The sequence below is a fragment of the Panulirus ornatus genome, chromosome 47 (assembly GCF_036320965.1).
Source record: "Panulirus ornatus isolate Po-2019 chromosome 47, ASM3632096v1, whole genome shotgun sequence".
NCBI lineage: Eukaryota > Metazoa > Arthropoda > Malacostraca > Decapoda > Palinuridae > Panulirus > Panulirus ornatus.
In genome coordinates this window covers 9,566,046-9,583,438 of record NC_092270.1, presented here as the reverse complement: position 1 = coordinate 9,583,438, position 17,393 = coordinate 9,566,046, and the positions used below count along the sequence as shown (strand labels likewise).

The window sequence follows — 17,393 nt, the reverse complement described above, 5'->3', positions numbered from 1 at the left end:
GTTGTATAAGATGACTGGATTTGTACCATCCATTCCAACTTTACCAACCTTAGCAGGAACACCAACACCATCATCATCCAGCCAGTACAAAAATCTGCAACACCAAATCACATGTTAATACATAAAAGCATAATTCATAGCATGCATACATTTAAAACATAATGATTTCATTTAATAAATACTTATTGGCAGATCCTTAAATCTTTTAATTCAATCATCTGAATGGTTAATGCCACAGAGTGTATGCCAGAAAACCAAACTAGCTAGAAGTCTGAAAAATTATCATATAATTGGAAGACGACCAATAGGAAAACAGTCCTCATGAATGTATTACTTCATGTTAGAAACAGCAACTGCTAGTGTTATTAAACTTAGAGATTAACTTCTGAGATATGATAGACTTCAAACAGAACAAGTCCACACTTACGGCTTTCATAGACAGCGAGAGCTCTGGGATTTGCTATATTATTAGCTTCTGTAAGAATTGTCCTGATATTGTTTCCATACACATCACTGGTCATTATCTGAAATCAGATACACATTTAGAAAAGCTGTTGCATTAAAGTAGTAGAGCAGAAAAAACTTAGAAAAATCTAATTGTACTTCTGCATATACTCACAGGAAAAAAAAAGACAATAAAGAGTGTTATTTACCTCTGCTTTTACAACTTCATCTCCTGGCAGCATGCAAATACAGGGTGAGATTCAAGTTACTTTCCACTGTGCAGCATAACTTTTTCTTAGTTACCAGAACTAAACAAATTACAGGAAAATGTGCCTGCTTATCTGATTACTACAGAAAACAGCACTCACTGGTATCTTGGAAAATGAGCCTAAATCTTCATCATCTGTCAGAGGCACATATTTTCACATACCCCATGGTTTTATATAAATCCTAAGTTAAACTCTTTTAAAACTTATCTAACCAGTATGTTAGACATTTCAACTCACCACTGTAAAAACTTCCTAGGCTGTACTGATAAATATGATGACTGGTTATTACATCATCTCCATAAGTATAATGCAACAATAAAATCTTGGCAAAAGTGTCCAACTCTAAGATCAAGTTTGCCTTCTTGGATTTAGAGGACAATGTATTCTTTTAACAGTATAAGACATGCAAAAATCAATAACAGTCACATCATTATTGCTGGTTGACCAGTATAACTCCTTGGCTTCTATGTCAATTGTGATGAATTCAGGTCGAATATTTGAGAAGTTGTATAAGATGACTGGATTTGTACCATCCATTCCAACTTTACCAACCTTAGCAGGAACACCAACACCACCATCATCCAGCCAGTACAAAAATCTGCAACACCAAATCACATGTTAATACATAAAAGCATAATTCATAGCATGCATACATTTAAAACATAATGATTTCATTTAATAAAAAAAAATCAGGCATTCAACGGGTAAGAATTACTTTCAAGTCTTGAGAGAGTTAATCAAGGATATGTTTAAAGGTTCCATCTATAATTTGGCATATACAAAAATATGGGAAAATGACTAGAAAACTATTATACAATGAATCCATTTATGCTGAAACTAAATGAACATCTAACCTTTGCTATTTCCTGTTTACAAAGCAAAATCTAAAAGGTGAACAGATGTAAAAGCTACCTTGTAAATAGCACCACCCAACTACAACACATAGTACCTGTCTAAATGAAGTAAACTGAAGAAGATACAAAAGAAGACACAAGTATATCCTCAGCTCACTTCATCTAGGCTCAGTAATGACTTCTGAACTAAAAAACCACTTCTTTAAGGCTGATGGCAAATTATCTGTGTTTCTGTTCAAAGCTCTTTTATATGTCTTTGCAGGGCAGCATCAGAAATAAACAAATGGCTTTATTTTCTTATATCCAGGTTCTAGTTGCCATATATGATGCACAGAAGCCAAAAACTACCATCCACACCCAGCTCCACAGACTGAACAATGTTTTATCTTGACTGTCTCACATGTCATGGTTCAGCCCATTAGCAGAATATAGCTTTAAATTGCAATGTAGCATCAGGAATAAACAAATGGCTTGCTTACAAACATCCAGTCTCTAGCTTCCAAGTGTGTTGTAAAGAAACTATAGACTATCTTCCACAGCCAAACTCTACAGACTAAACCATGCTTCACCTTGACTGCTTCACATATCCTAGTTCACCCCTCTAGCAGAATATTACCTCCATATACTGCAATATTACAACTCTTCTATCCAACACACAGCTCTTGCCCTCCTGAATGTTCTTGCCCTAAAACCCTAAGGCTTCCTCCAATCCATCAAACCATCTCCTTCTTGTAAATATCAACCCCCTCACTGCTCTTGCTAAAGGGAATATTTCTTTTCTTTTTCTAAATCAAAAACTCTATAATTGTTAGTGAGATAAGCAACAGTATTACAGTTTTGTCTAGGTTATAACTTTAAACTGGCCTTCAAGAATTCCATTAGCCATAAATTTTGTGAAATCATGAAATCATTTAAATGACAATAATTCCACGTGACTTTCATGAAGGAATTGCATGCCTGATGTTTCATGATGTTTATGTAAACTTCCATTCTTTCTCCCCAAGTAAAACACCCAATACTGAAAATGTAGTCATAGAAAAAGAAGGAACAATTACTTTAGTATCACTGCTTATACCTGCGGTGATAGGAAAATAATTAATTCATTCCTTTTCATTATATTCTATAGCACTAGACTCATCCCTCCAAAATCACTCTACAACTGACCACCAATCCCAAAGAAGAAATAAAAGGTTTAATGCTGTTTCACACTTCAGTAGCTTCAACTCACAGATCCACCAAATCTCCAACATATGTAACACCAAGAAATTACGTACACATTGAACTAACCTAACTGAACAACCAACCTCCTAACTCATTTCTAAACTTTAACCCATTAGACATACATCCATCAGAAACTAAACTCCCCTGACAAACATGAGTCACACTCACCCTTTATGATCTGAATGTAACCCATCACTACAACACTACAAACACCAATTCAACAAATCCCAAGACTTTTCAACCCCATGATGCAACTACCATAAAGAAGACACTGAGCACTTATCATTCAATTGCCCTACACTTTACGCACTTACGCACATCACAACACTTTATGACCTGTGGTTCCTGAGGTGAAAATGGCTTGCTTCCCAAGTGCTGAAGGAGATTCATAAAAATAAAGGGAACTCCCAGGACAGGAAACAACTAATCACAGGATCCCTTCTCCAGTCATCAACAAACTCTGCTTACTTGTGGTGACACCACTGGTGAAGAGTCACCTTTGGCAAAGCTGTTTCACTGTTAATGAAAGGAAATACAGTCTCACCAAGGAACTTCTCACTCCAAAGGAGGCCATCATTTTGTACTATTGGAAGTACTGCAGCCCCTAGGATTATATAATAATAATAATAACAATAATAATAATAACAAAAACAAAAAACCCACCAGTGGATCTGGCAGCGGATGGAACCATGGAAGCGGAAGTGGATCATAAAGTGGGGGAGGGGGCGAAAATTCTGGGGGCCTTGAAGAATGTGTGGAAGTCGAGAACATTATCTCGGAAAGCAAAAATGGGTATGTTTGAAGGAATAGTGGTTCCAACAATGTTGTATGGTTGCGAGGTGTGGGCCATGGATAGAGTTGTGCGCAGGAGGATGGATGTGCTGGAAATGAGATGTTTGAGGACAATGTGTGGTGTGAGGTGGTTTGATCGAGTGAGTAACGTAAGGGTAAGAGAGATGTGTGGAAATAAAAAGAGCGTGGTTGAGAGAGCAGAAGAGGGTGTTTTGAAGTGGTTTGGGCACATGGAGAGAATGAGTGAGGAAAGATTGACCAAGAGGATATATGTGTCGGAGGTGGAGGAGAAGAGGGAGACCAAATTGGAGGTGGAAAGATGGAGTGAAAAAGACTTTGTGTGATCGGGGCCTGAACATGCAGGAGGGTGAAAGGAGGGCAAGGAATAGAGTGAATTGGAGCGATGTGGTATACCGGGGTTGACGTGCTGTCAGTGGATTGAATCAAGGCATGTGAAGCGTCTGGGGTAAACCATGGAAAGCTGTGTAGGTATGTATATTTGCGTGTGTGGACGTATGTATATACATGTGTATGGGAGGGGTTGGGCCATTTCTTTCTTTCGTCTGTTTCCTTGCGCTACCTCGCAAACGCGGGAGACAGCGACAAAGTATAAAAAAAAAAAAAAAAAAAAGTTTGGCAAAGTGTGTGAAAGAAGAAAGCTGAGAGTAAATGTGAATAAGAGCAAGGTTATTAGGTACAGTAGGGTTGAGGGACAAGTCAACTGGGAGGTAAGTTTGAATGGAGAGAAAATGGAGGAAGTGAAGTGTTTTAGGTATCTGGGAGTGGATTTGGCAGCGGATGGAACCATGGAAGCAGAAGTGAATCATAGGGTGGGGGAGGGGGCGAAAGTTCTGGGAGTCTTGAAAAATGTGTGGAAGTCAAGAACGTTATCTTGGAAAGCAAAAATGGGCATGTTTGAAGGAATAGTGGTTCCAACAATGTTAAATGGTTGCAAGGCATGGGCTATAAATAGAGTTAGTTACTGTATTCCATTGATCCACAACTTTGTTATTGTTGAAGACTTCACATATTTTTCCTTTTTTCTCACTTAGTTGATCTTCATGTTGTGATTTTAGAGAACTCCCGTATCTATCTATCTATATCTTTGACGTGTGTTCCCTCTGGGAACTCCCATAAGGGGGGTGTCCTACATGCCTCCCTTGCATACACCATTTCATGCATTCTTCCACCATTTCTCTCCCTCCAGCATTTTTTCACTCAATTTGTCCATGCCATAGATCATCTTCGTCTGACACCAAATATTGTAAGTTTCATCCAAAACTAAGAAACTGTAATTATGTCTTCCCTCTTTCTTCTCTTCTGGTATGGGTAACTTTTTCACCTCCACTCTCTTCCTTGAACTCTGTGAATCCCAAACGTCGTAACACATATGGATGAGTATTTCTTTGTTTCAATATAATCTCCTAATCCATTTTGTCCAACTAGACACATAGATCAATTTTGCTTGATTTCTCTTAAACTTAAAAATTAAATCTTATTTCTTGGTTGTAATGGTCATTTCAAATGCTAATTCACATTGCAGGTTAGCTTTAGTGGTGGAAACCGGCAATTCATTCGTCGTAATTTGCCTAATCCCATGGGTCTTGCACTTCATAATAACCATGTGTACTGGATTGATCGCAACCTTGCTACCATCTTCCGAGCATCCAAGTACCCTGGCAACACAACCCAGCCAGAGCGCTTCAAGACAAACATGGAAAATCTGAGGGATATTGGTATCTATGATATTAGCAATCAGCCATCTAAGGTTAGTAGAAATAGACATATATTTACTGTATGAAATAATGATGTGCAGAGGTGAAGGGTGGATGTAATGAAAGGAAAAGATGCTTTCAAATACTGGATCCAGATCTGGAAAAGTATTAATGATCGAAGAGAATTAGTAAGTTAACTGGATTTGTGATTGAAGAATTTCTGCCTGTCACAGAAGGGAACTAAGAGGGATGGGAGCAGGAGGCTGAATATCCTCCCTCTTTTCAAAAATAAGAGCACGAGAAGGACCAAAGTAAAAACTTTTCCTTGAAGGCAAAGTTCCTGATGTTACCTTGCTAAGTTGTAAAAAGAAGGCATGTGTATAAGAAATATATTATCAATGTACATGTAATATTTTGATTTACTAGAGAGTTTATGATCTAGTACTTATTATCAGTGAAGATACAGCTCATTGACATCATTTTTCGTATATTATTAACTTTCATCCTATCTCTCTTTATGTTGTTATTATATTTATTCCCAGCTCCATGGGATGTATAAGGTGCATATAGTCTTTCAAATCACTCTTGTATCCTCTACCTGTACCCAGTTTCTTAAATTCAAGCATGAGTCTCCACACTTATCTAAGCATGTCTTACCTTTTCTCCTGTAAAATCAGTATCTCCATATGCATCTCTTCTATACAGAAAATATGTTTTCACAAATCATTCATTTGAAATATCTGTTGTTCTTATTGATTCTTCCTCTACATCTTTCTTTTTTTCAGTATGTTATTTGTATATATGCTTTCAGAAAATAGTGTATTAAAAAGTAGATCAGTGCATCAGTCCACCACTCCCAAGTTGCTCAAGTATAGTAGGTTTAAATTTTTGGTTGTACTTTGTAAATTTGTTTTCCCATTTCTCAGTTTAACATTCATTGTTTTATGGGGCTTACATATGCTTTGTTTTCATATAAAGAGTTTACATGTACCTATTTTGAATACTGTCATATGTCATTTTTGGAGTAGAGTCTAGGCCATGGTCAGCTGATTTTTAAAACCTCCTTGCATGAATAACAGTATTAAGTAGTGTCTTTATCCCCTCATATAAGCCAGCATATTACAGAATTTAAGGCATGCATCAGGTTCATCGCTGAATACAAAAGATAAGTTTGAACATGAGATTTATTACTTATTTGCAGAGTTAAGGTTGTGTCTGGATTGATGGATTTAGGTCATCATAGGCTATGATTGTTGATTACCGAGTGGTTTATCATTGGAAAGTAATCATAGAGTGAATTAGTTTGGCTTTATATACCATTAGGGTTCTGCATTATCTTCTGTTTACAGATTTAAGGCACCTGTGTTTACCCATTGTTTATATGCTTTATTTTTATAGAAGTATCTTGTATTTGAGGGTGAGTTTTTGTCATTTGTAATTCAAGCTGAAATCCCAGTATCTGAGGTTGAACAAGTCCTTTTACGTATAGGCTCTTTGTTTGTTTGCAGTGTGATATTTTGTTTGTAGGAAAACAAGTTATTTGAATGTTTTACTTTTTATTGTGAATGTATTTATATGCAACCAGTATGAATTTCACAACTTAAGTGTAAATAAATGTATTTTATGTAGTCATTACTATATATGTAAATTATAATGTGTTCATACATGACTGCCATTTCTTGCATCAGCAAGGAAGCTGTTTCCCACTTTAGCAGGTACCACCAGAACCAGACAAAGAAAATGACTCATTCACTTGCATTCATTCATCCTCTAGATATTGCGTGATGCACTAAAACCACTCACCCTATGCAAATATATATTTTTTGTACTTCCCATGTATTCCCTGCATGTCACAGAAAGCGACTAAAGGGAGGGAGTGGGGGGCTGGAAATCCTTCCCTCTCGTTTTTGATTTTCCAAAAGAAGGAACAGAGAATGGGGCTTAGTGAGGATTTCTCTCAAAGGGTCAGTCCTCTGTTCTTAACGCTACCTTGCTAATGCGGGAGATGGTGAATAGTATGAAAAAAAAAAAAGGCCCAACCCACCCACATGCACATGTATATACATACACATCCACACACGCGCATATACATACCTATACACCTCAACGTATACATATATATACCCATTTTTGCTTTCCGAGATAATGTTCTCGACTTCCACACATTTTTCAAGGCCCCCAGAATTTTCGCCCCCTCCCCCACCCTATGATTCACTTCCGCTTCCATGGTTCCATCCGCTGCCAGATCCACTCCCAGATATCTAAAACACTTCACTTCCTCCAGTTTTTCTCCATTCAAACTTACCTCCCAGTTGACTTGACCCTCAACCCGACTGTACCTAATAACCTTGCTCTTACTCACATTTACTCTCAACTTCTCTCACACACTTTACAGAACTCAGTCACCAGCTTCTGCAGTTTCTCACATGAATTAGCCACCAGCGCTGTATCATCAGCGAACAACGACTGACTCACTTCCCAAGCTCTCTCATCCACAACAGACTGCATACTTATCCCTCTTTCCAAAACCCTTGCATTCACCTCCCTAACTACCCCATCCATAAACAAATTAAACAACCATGGAGACATCACACACCCCTGCTGCAAACCTACATTCATTGAGAACCAATCACTTTCCTCTCTTCATACACGTACACATGCCTTACATCCTCGATAAAAACTTTTCACTGCTTCTAACAACTTGCCTCCCACACCACATATTCTTAATATCTTCCACAGAGCATCTCTATCAACTCTATCATATGCCTTCTCCAGATCCATAGATGCTACTTACAAATCCATTTGCTTTTCTATGTATTTCTCACATACATTCTTCAAAGCAAACACCTGATCCACACATCCTCTGCCACTTCTGAAAACCAAACTGCTCTTCCCCAATCTGATGCTCTGTACATGCCTTCACTCTCTCAATCAATACCCTCCCATATATTTTCCCAGGAATACTCAACAAACGTATACCTCAGTAATTTGAGCACTCACCTTTGTCCCCTTTGCCTTTGTACAATGGCACTATGCAAGCATTCCGCCAATCCTCAGGCACCTCACCATGAATCATACATGCATTAAATAACCTTAACAATCAGTCAACAATACAGTCACCCCCTTTCTTGATAAATTCCACTGCAATGCCATCCAAATCCACTGCCTAGCCAGCTTTCATCTTCTGCAAAGCTTTTACTACCTCTTCTATGTTTACCAGATCATCCCCCCTAACCCTCTCACTTTGCACACCACCTCGACCAAAACACACTATATCTGCCACTCTATCATCAAACACATTCAGCAAACCTTGAAAATACTCACTCCATCTCCTTCTCACATCACCACTACTTCTTATCACCTCCCCATTTGCCCCCTTCACTGAAGTTCCCATTTGTTCCCTTGTCTTACGCACTTTATTTACCTCCTTCCAAAACATCTTTTTATTCTCCCTAAAATTTAATGATACTCTCTCACCCCAACTCTCTTTTGCCCTCTTGCACCTTTCTCTTGACCTCCTGCCTCTTTCTCTTATACATCTCCCAGTCATTTGCATTATTTCCCTGCAAAAATCGTCCAAATGCCTCTCTCTTCTCTTTCACTAATAATCTTACATCTTCATCACACCACTCACTACCCTTTCTAATCTGCCCACCTCCCACGCTTCTCATGCCACAAGCATCTTTTGTGCAAGCCATCACTTCTTCCCTAAATACATCCCATTCCTCCCCCACTCCCACTTGCACTTTTCTCTTTACATCCTGCATCTTTCTTTTATATATCTCCCAGTCATTCACACCACTTCCCTGTAAAAATCATCCAAACACCTCTCTCTTCTCTTTCACTAACAATCTTACTTCTTCATCCCACCACTCACTACCCTTTCTAATCTGCCCACCTCTCACCATTCTCATGCCACAGGTATCTTCTGCACAAGCCATCACTGCTTCCCTAGATACATCCCATTCCTCCCCAACTCCCCTTACATTGTTTGCTCTCACCTTCTTCCATTCTGTACTCAGTCTCTCCTGGTACTTCCTCACACAAGTCTCCTTCCCAAGCTCACTCACTCTCACCACTCTCTTCACCCCAACATTCTCTCTTCTTTTCTGAAAACCTCTACAAATCTTCACCTTCGCTTCCACAATTTAATGATCAGACATCCCTCCAGTTGCACCTCTTAGCACATTAACATCCAAAAGTCTCTCTTTTGCACGCCTATCACTCAACACGTAATCCAATAATGCTCTCTGGCCATCTCTCCTACTTACATACATATACTTATGTATATCCCTCTTTTTAAACCAGGTATTCCCAATCACCAGTCCTTATTCAGCACATAAATCTACAAGCTCTTCACCATTTCCATTTACAACACTGAACACCCCATGTATACCAGTTATTCCCTCAACTGCCACAAGACTCACCTTTGCATTTAAATCACCCATCACTATAACCCGGTCTCGTGCATCAAAACCACAAACACACTCATTCAGCTGCTCCCAAAACACTTACCTCTCATGATCTTTCTTCTCATACCCAGGTGCATATGCACCAATAATCAACCATCTCTCCCCATCAACTTTCAGTTTTACCCATATCAATCTAGAGTTTACTTTCTTACACTCTATCACATACTCCCACCACTCCTGTTTCAGGAGTAGTGCTACTCCTTCCCTTGCTCTTGTCCTCTCACTAACCCCTGACTTTACTCCCAAGACATTCCCAAACCACTCTTCCCCTTTACCCTTGAGCTTCGTTTCACTCAGAGCCAAAACATCCAGGTTCCTTTCCTCAAACATACTACCTGTCTCTCCTTTTTTCTCATGTTGGTTACATCCACTTACATTTAGACACCCCAATCTGAGCCTTCGAGGAGGATGAGCACTCCATGCGTGACTCCTTCTTCTGTTTCCCCTTTTAGAAAGTTAAAATACAAGGAGCAGAGGGTTTTACCCCCCCTGCTCCCGTCCCCTTTAGTTGCCTTCTACGACACGTGAGGAATGCGTGGGAAGTATTCTTTTTTTTTTTTTTAACAAAAGAAGGAACAGAGAAGGGGGCCAGGTGAGGATATTCCCTCAGAGGCCCAGTCCTCTGTTCTTAACGCTACCTTGCTAACTCGGGAAATGGCGAATAGTTTGAAAGAAAAGAAAAAAAGATATATATATATATATATATATATATATATATATATATATATATATATATATATATATATATTATATAGAAGGCATATGATAGAGTTGATAGAGATGCTCTGTGGAAGGTATTAAGAATATATGGTGTGGGAGGCAAGTTGTTAGAAGCAGTGAAAAGTTTTTATCGAGGATGTAAGGCATGTGTACGTGTGGGAAGAGAGGAAAGTGATTGGTTCTCAGTGAATGTAGGTTTGCGGCAGGGGTGTGTGATGTCTCCATGGTCGTTTAATTTGTTTATGGATAGGGTTGTTAGGGAGGTGAATGCAAGAGTTTTGGAAAGAGGGGCAAGTATGAAGTCTGTTGGGGATGAGAGAGCTTGGGAAGTGAGTCAGTTGTTGTTCGCTGATGATACAGCGCTGGTGGCTGATTCATGTGAGAAACTGCAGAAGCTGGTGACTGAGTTTGGTAAAGTGTGTGAAAGAAGAAAATTAAGAGTAAATGTGAATAAGAGCAAGGTTATTAGGTACAGTTAGGTGCAGTTAGCGAGGTAGCGCAAGGAAACAGGCAAAAGAATGGCCCAACCCACCCACATACACATGTATATACATACATGTCCACACACGTAAATATACATACCTATACATCTCAACGTATACATATCTATACACACATAGACATATACATATATACACATGTACATAATTCATATATTCTGCCTTTATTAATTTCCATCGCCACCCCACCACACATGAAATAACAACCCCCTCACCCCTCATGTGCGTGAGGTAACGCTAGGAAAAGACAACAAAGGCCATTTCCAACACATCCACCCTCCTCCACACAATCCTATCTATAGCCCATGCCTTGCAACCATATAACATTGTTGGAACTACTATTCCTTCAAACATACCCATTTTTGCTCTCAGAGATAATGTTCTCGCCTTCCACACATTCTTCAGTGCTCCCAGAACCTTCGCCCCTCCTCCACCCTGTGATTCACTTCCGTTTCCATGGTTCCATCCACTGCCAAATCCACTCCCAGATATCTAAAACACTTCACTTCCTCCAGTTTTTCCCCATTCAAACTTACCTCTCAATTTATTTGTCTCTCAACCCTTCTGAGCCTAATAACCTTGCTCTTATTTACACTTACTCTCAGCTTTCTTCTTTCACACACTTTACCAGACTTAGTCACCAGCTTCTGCAGTTTCTCACTCGAATCAGCCGCCAGCGCTGTATCATCAGCGAACAACAACTGACTCACTTCCCAAGCCTCCTCATCCACAACTGACTGCATACTCGCCCCTCTCTCCAAAACTCTTGCATTCACCTCCCTAACAACCCCATCCATAAACAAATTAAACAGCCATGGAGACATCACACGTCCCTGCTGCAAACCGACATTCACTGGGAACCAGTCATTTTCCTCTCTTCCTACACATGCCTTACATCCTCGATAAAAACTTTTCACTGCTTCTAGCAACTTACCTCCTTTACCATATACTCTTAATACCTTCCACAGAGCATCTCTATCAACTCTATCATATGCCTTCTCCACATCCATAAATTCTACATACAAATCCATCTGTTTTTCTAAGTATTTCTCACATACATTCTTCAAAGCAAACACCTGATACACACATCCTGTACCACTTCTGAAACCACACTGCTCTTCCCCAGTCTGATGCTCTGTACATACCTTTATCCTCTCAATCAATACCCTTCCATATAATTTTCCCAGAATACTCAACAACCTCATACCTCTGTAATTTGAACACTCACCTTTATTCCCTTTTCCTTTATACAATGGCACTATGCACCTGGTCATAAGGAGAAAGATCATGAGAGGCAAATGTTTTGGGAGCAGCTGAGTGAGTGTGATTTGAATGCAAAGATGAGTAATGTGACAGTAGAGGGTATAATTGGTGTGCATAGGGTGTTCAGTGTTGTAAATGGAAATGATGAAGAGCTTGTAGATTTGTGTGCTGAAAAAGGACTGGTGATTTGGAATACCTGGTTTGAAAAGAGAGATATACTTAAGTATGTGTATATAAGTAGGAAAGATGGCCAGAGAGCATTATTAGATTACGTGTTGAGTGATAGGCACGTACAAGACACTTTTGGATGCTAATGTGCTGAGAGGGGCAACTGGAGGGATGTCTGATCATTATCTTGTGGAGACGAAGATGAAGATTTGTAGAGGTTTTCAGAAAAGAAGAGAGAGCGTTGGGGTGAAGAGAATGGTGAGAGTAAGTGAGCTTGGAAAGGAGACTTGTGTGAGGAAGTACTGGGAGAGATTGAGTGCAGAATGGAAAAAGGTGAGAGCAAACAATGTAAGGGGAGTTGGGGAGGAATGGGATGTATTTAGGGAAGCAGTGATGGCTTGCGCAAAAGATGCCTGTGGCATGAGAATGGTGAGAGGTGGGCAGATTAGAAGGGTAGGGAGTGGTGGGATGAAGAAGTAAGATTGTTAGTGAAAGAGAAGAGAGAGGTGTTTGGATGATTTTTACAGGGAAGTGGTGTGAATGACTGGGAGATATATAAAAGAAAGATGCAGGATGTAAAGAGAATATAAAAGAAAGATGCAGGATGTAAAGAGAAAAGTGCAAGAGGTGAAAAAGAGGGCAAATGAGAGTTGGGGTGAGAGAGTATCATTAAATTTTAGGGAGTATAGAAAGATGTTTTGGAAGGAAATGAATAAAGTGTGTAAGACAAGAGAATGAATGGGAACATTGGTGAAGGGGGCTATCTGTGAGGTAATAACAAGTAGTGGTGAAGTGAGAAGGAGATGGAGTGAGTATTTTGAAAGTTTGTTGAATGTGTTTGTTGATAGAGTGACAGATATAGGGTGTTTTGGTTGAGGTGGTGTGCGAAGTGAGAGGGTCAGGGAGTATGGTTTGGTAAACAGAGAAGAGGTAGTGAAAGCTTTGCGGAAGATGAAAGCCAGCAAGGCGGCGGCTTTGGATGGTATTGCAGCAGAATTTATTAAGAAAATGAATATTTGTATATATAGATTTTCTTTTTCATTTTCAGGCTGATACTCCATGTACCAGGTTGGGTAATGGAGGCTGTGCTCAACTATGTTTTTCATTTCCCATTGATCAACCAAATATTGCTAGATACAAATGTGACTGTGCTTCTGGTGTATTGGCTGAGGACAAAAAAAGTTGTGAAAACTCGAAGGAATTCCTTGTTTTTGCAACAAGAGCAGAAATCCGAAGTCTGTCTTTAACCCCCAAGAGTAATACTGTACCATTTGACACAATTAAGGGTTTAACCAATGTAGTAGGTATTGATTTTGATTACAAGAACAAGCACCTGTTGTTCACACAAATAAGACCAGACACAAAGATTGCTAAAGTTCCCAGTACATCACCCTCTGCTGATGACATAGAACCAATCCTGGATCAGAGGATTAATCCTGAAGGCATAGCATATGATTGGACATCGAAGAAGATTTATTGGACTGACTCTGCCAATAACAGTATTTATGCCATGAATGGAGATGGTTCTCATATTGTCATGATCATTCAAGTTGAGAGGCCTCGTGCAATTGTTTTGGATCCATGCAGAGGGTGAGTCATTTCTTGTGTCTGAATTTGTTGTTTTTATGCTTTTGCACAGCTTGTGTTTGGCAAAGTAATCATAATGGTCTCCTTTGTTTGATGTTTCAGTAATGGAATGAAAATATAAGTTAAATCTTGCATTCTAAACTGTCTGATTAAAGTGATTTTCATAATGTGATAGACCATAGATCATGTAGTGTTTCTCTTTGAGCATCATGTGTAAGCTTAAGATCCATCAATTCTCATCCAAACTTTGTTTTTGACTATGTATCATATAGTGATTGTAAAAGTGATTGTTTTTTCAGTATGCTTCAGTTTGACTTCATTTAGCTTTTTACTGACCCTGTAAACAAAGATTTGTATCTGTTCCCTAAGCCTTCCATCAGATGTTAGCATATTTATTTTAAGATAATGTACTCGATAAGTACCAGGATTGCCTTTTCTTTCTATGCAAGCATAATGATAGCCTTGATGAAAGCTGCAAAACATTATAAATGTTGGATAGCCTACTGATATCATAAAGTGAACCTATATATTTATTTATTATTATACTTACTATACTTTGTCGCTGTCTCCCGCGTTACCTAGATATGTATTTATTATTATACTTATTATACTTTGTCGCTGTCTCCCACGTTAGCGAGGTAGCGCAAAGAAACAGACAAAAGAATGGCCCAACCCACCCACATACACATGTATATACATACATGTCCACACATGCACATTTATTTTTTTATTTATTATACTTTGTCGCTGTCTCCCGCATTAGCAAGGTAGCACAAGGAAACAGACGAAAGAATGGCCCAACCCACCCACATACACATGTATATACATACACTTCCACACACAGCCCATATCCATATCTATACATCTCAACATATACATAAATATACACACACAGACATATACATATATACACATGTACATAATTCATATTGTCTGCCCTTATTCATTCCCGTCGCCATCCTGCCACACATGAAATGAAAACCCCCTCCCCCGACATGTCCCCGAGGTAGTGCTAGGAAAAGACAACAAAGGCCACATTCATTCACACTCAGCCTCTAGCTGTCATGTATAATGCACCGAAACCACAGCTCCCTATCCACATCCAGGCCCCTCAAAACTTTCCATGGTTTATCCCAGATGCTTCACATAACCTGGTTCAATCCATTGACAGCACGTCGACCCCGGTATACCACATCGTTGCAATTCACTCAATTTCTTGCACGCCTTTCACCCTCCTGCATGTTCAGGCCCCGATCACACAGAATCTTTTTCACTCCATCTTTCCACCTCCAATTTGGTCTCCCGCTTCTCCTTGTTCCCTCTACCTCTGACACGTATATCCTCTTTGTCAAACTTTCCTCACTCATTCTCTCCATGTGACCAACCCATTTTAAAACACCCTCTTCTGCTCTCTTAACCACACTCTTTTTATTACCACACATCTCTCTTAACCCTTTCATTTCTTACTCGATCAAACCACCTCACACCACATATTGTCCTCAAACATCTCATTTCCAATACATCCACCCTCCTCCGCACAACTCTATCTATAGCCCACGCCTTGCAACCATATAACATTGTTGGAACCACTACTCCTTCAAACATAACCATTTTTGCTTTCCAAGATAACGTTCTCGACTTACACACATTTTTCAACGCTTCCAGAACTTTGGCCCCCTCCCCCACCCTATGATTCACTTCCGCTTCCATGGTTCCAGCTGCTGCCAAATCTATTCCCAGATATCTAAAACACTTCACTTCCTCCAGTTTTTCTTCATTCAAACTTACCTCCCAATTGACTTGTCCCTCAACCCTACTGTACCTAATAACCTTGCTCTTATTCACATTTACTCCCAGCTTTCTTCTTTCACACACTTTACCAAACTCAGTCACCAGCTTCTGCAGTTTCTCACCTGAATCAGCCACCAGTGCTGTATCATCAGCGAACAAATGACTCACTTCCCAAGCTCTCTCATCCGCAACTGACTGCATACTTGCCCCTCTTTCTAAGACTCTTGCATTCACCTCCCGAACAACCCCATCCTTAAATAAATTAAACAGCCATGGAGATATCACGCACCCCTGCCACAAACCAACATTCACTGAGAACCGATCACTTTCCTCTTTTCCTACACATACACATGCCTTACATCCTCAATAAAAACTTTTCACTGCTTCTAACAACTTACCACCCACACCATATATTCTTAATACCTTCCACAGAACATCTCTATCAATTCTATCATATGAACCTAGATACTTTTATAGTTATTGTTAGTTTTTATTGTTTCATTTTATATATCTGTATCTGTTTAGTGTTATATCTACAAGGAAATTAACCCTTATGCAACAGGGGGCATCACAGTTGATTATCCAGGTTGTTTCAGTTGTCATAATAGTAGCACTATTCTTTTCAGGCTCTTTTTAAACTGTGTATCAATGTTTTAGACATCTGAATGGCAACTGAGTTTGGTCTTTATTTCTTCCCTACATGGGTAGCTTGAGTGGCAACTCAGTTGTGCAACAGACAGATTCACTCCCTCCTCTGTCATTTCTCTACCACTACCATGAAGGATCATTGCATTAACTTCATTGTTATGCCATTGCCATCCATATGTAGTTCTGCTTTTTTGTTGCCTTTTGACCTTTATGCATTTGGGTTTCGCTTACATACCTTAACACTAGGACAAGTATTTATTGATGCAAGTTTTTTGTACACACTATTCTTAAATTTTTTCCCATTCATCAAAGCTTTTGGCACACCTTCAATTTTTCTTGTTGGTCTCAAATTTCAGCATTTTCCTACAACCATCCATACTACATAACTTGCTTATCTCTACCTTCAACTTCATCTTCCTACTCTCGTCTATGATATGAAACTGTAGTCTAACATATTTTAACTCATGCACGACTTCAAAATATCGTTGATACAGGCACATGTATTTCACCGACTGGGGAAGGTTTGGTACATCAGGCAAGATTTATCGTGCCACAATGGCTGGGTCCTTCAAAGAGGTAATCATAGGTGATGATCTCTCTCAGCCTAGTGGCCTAGCAATCGACTATGAAGAGGAGATGCTCTATTGGACAGATGCTATGAAGGAGAAGATTGAAAGATCTTACTTGAACGGAACAAAAAGAGAGGTTAGTATGATATAATTGTTGATATGTTTAGCCAGTGCAAGGTAAATCTTGGAGAAATTCTTGTATTATAAGTCTGTCTGAATAAGTTAAGATCACCTGATTGTCTCTTCTAACCATATTGAATAACTCTACTTTTCATGGAGTGTGTTTCAGGAACTTATGGTGTAGCAAGATAGCAAGTTCACCCTAAGCATCGCTATCCATTGCCAGTATGTGTGATTAAGATGGATAACCCCAGTGTTAT

General features: G+C 39.3%; 1 protein-coding gene across 1 annotated transcript in view; it reads left to right on the top strand.

The window, feature by feature from the left end:
- The window catches only part of LOC139763536 (low-density lipoprotein receptor-related protein 2-like), an 88,862-nt gene that overhangs the window by 31,305 nt on the left and 40,164 nt on the right, over positions 1-17,393 (top strand). The window contains exons 2-4 of the mRNA XM_071689729.1: positions 5,124-5,348; positions 13,467-14,008; positions 16,939-17,149. Of these exons, the coding sequence (XP_071545830.1) occupies positions 5,178-5,348; positions 13,467-14,008; positions 16,939-17,149 (924 nt within the window). The 5' untranslated portion in view covers positions 5,124-5,177. The remainder of the gene's footprint in view (positions 1-5,123; positions 5,349-13,466; positions 14,009-16,938; positions 17,150-17,393) is intronic.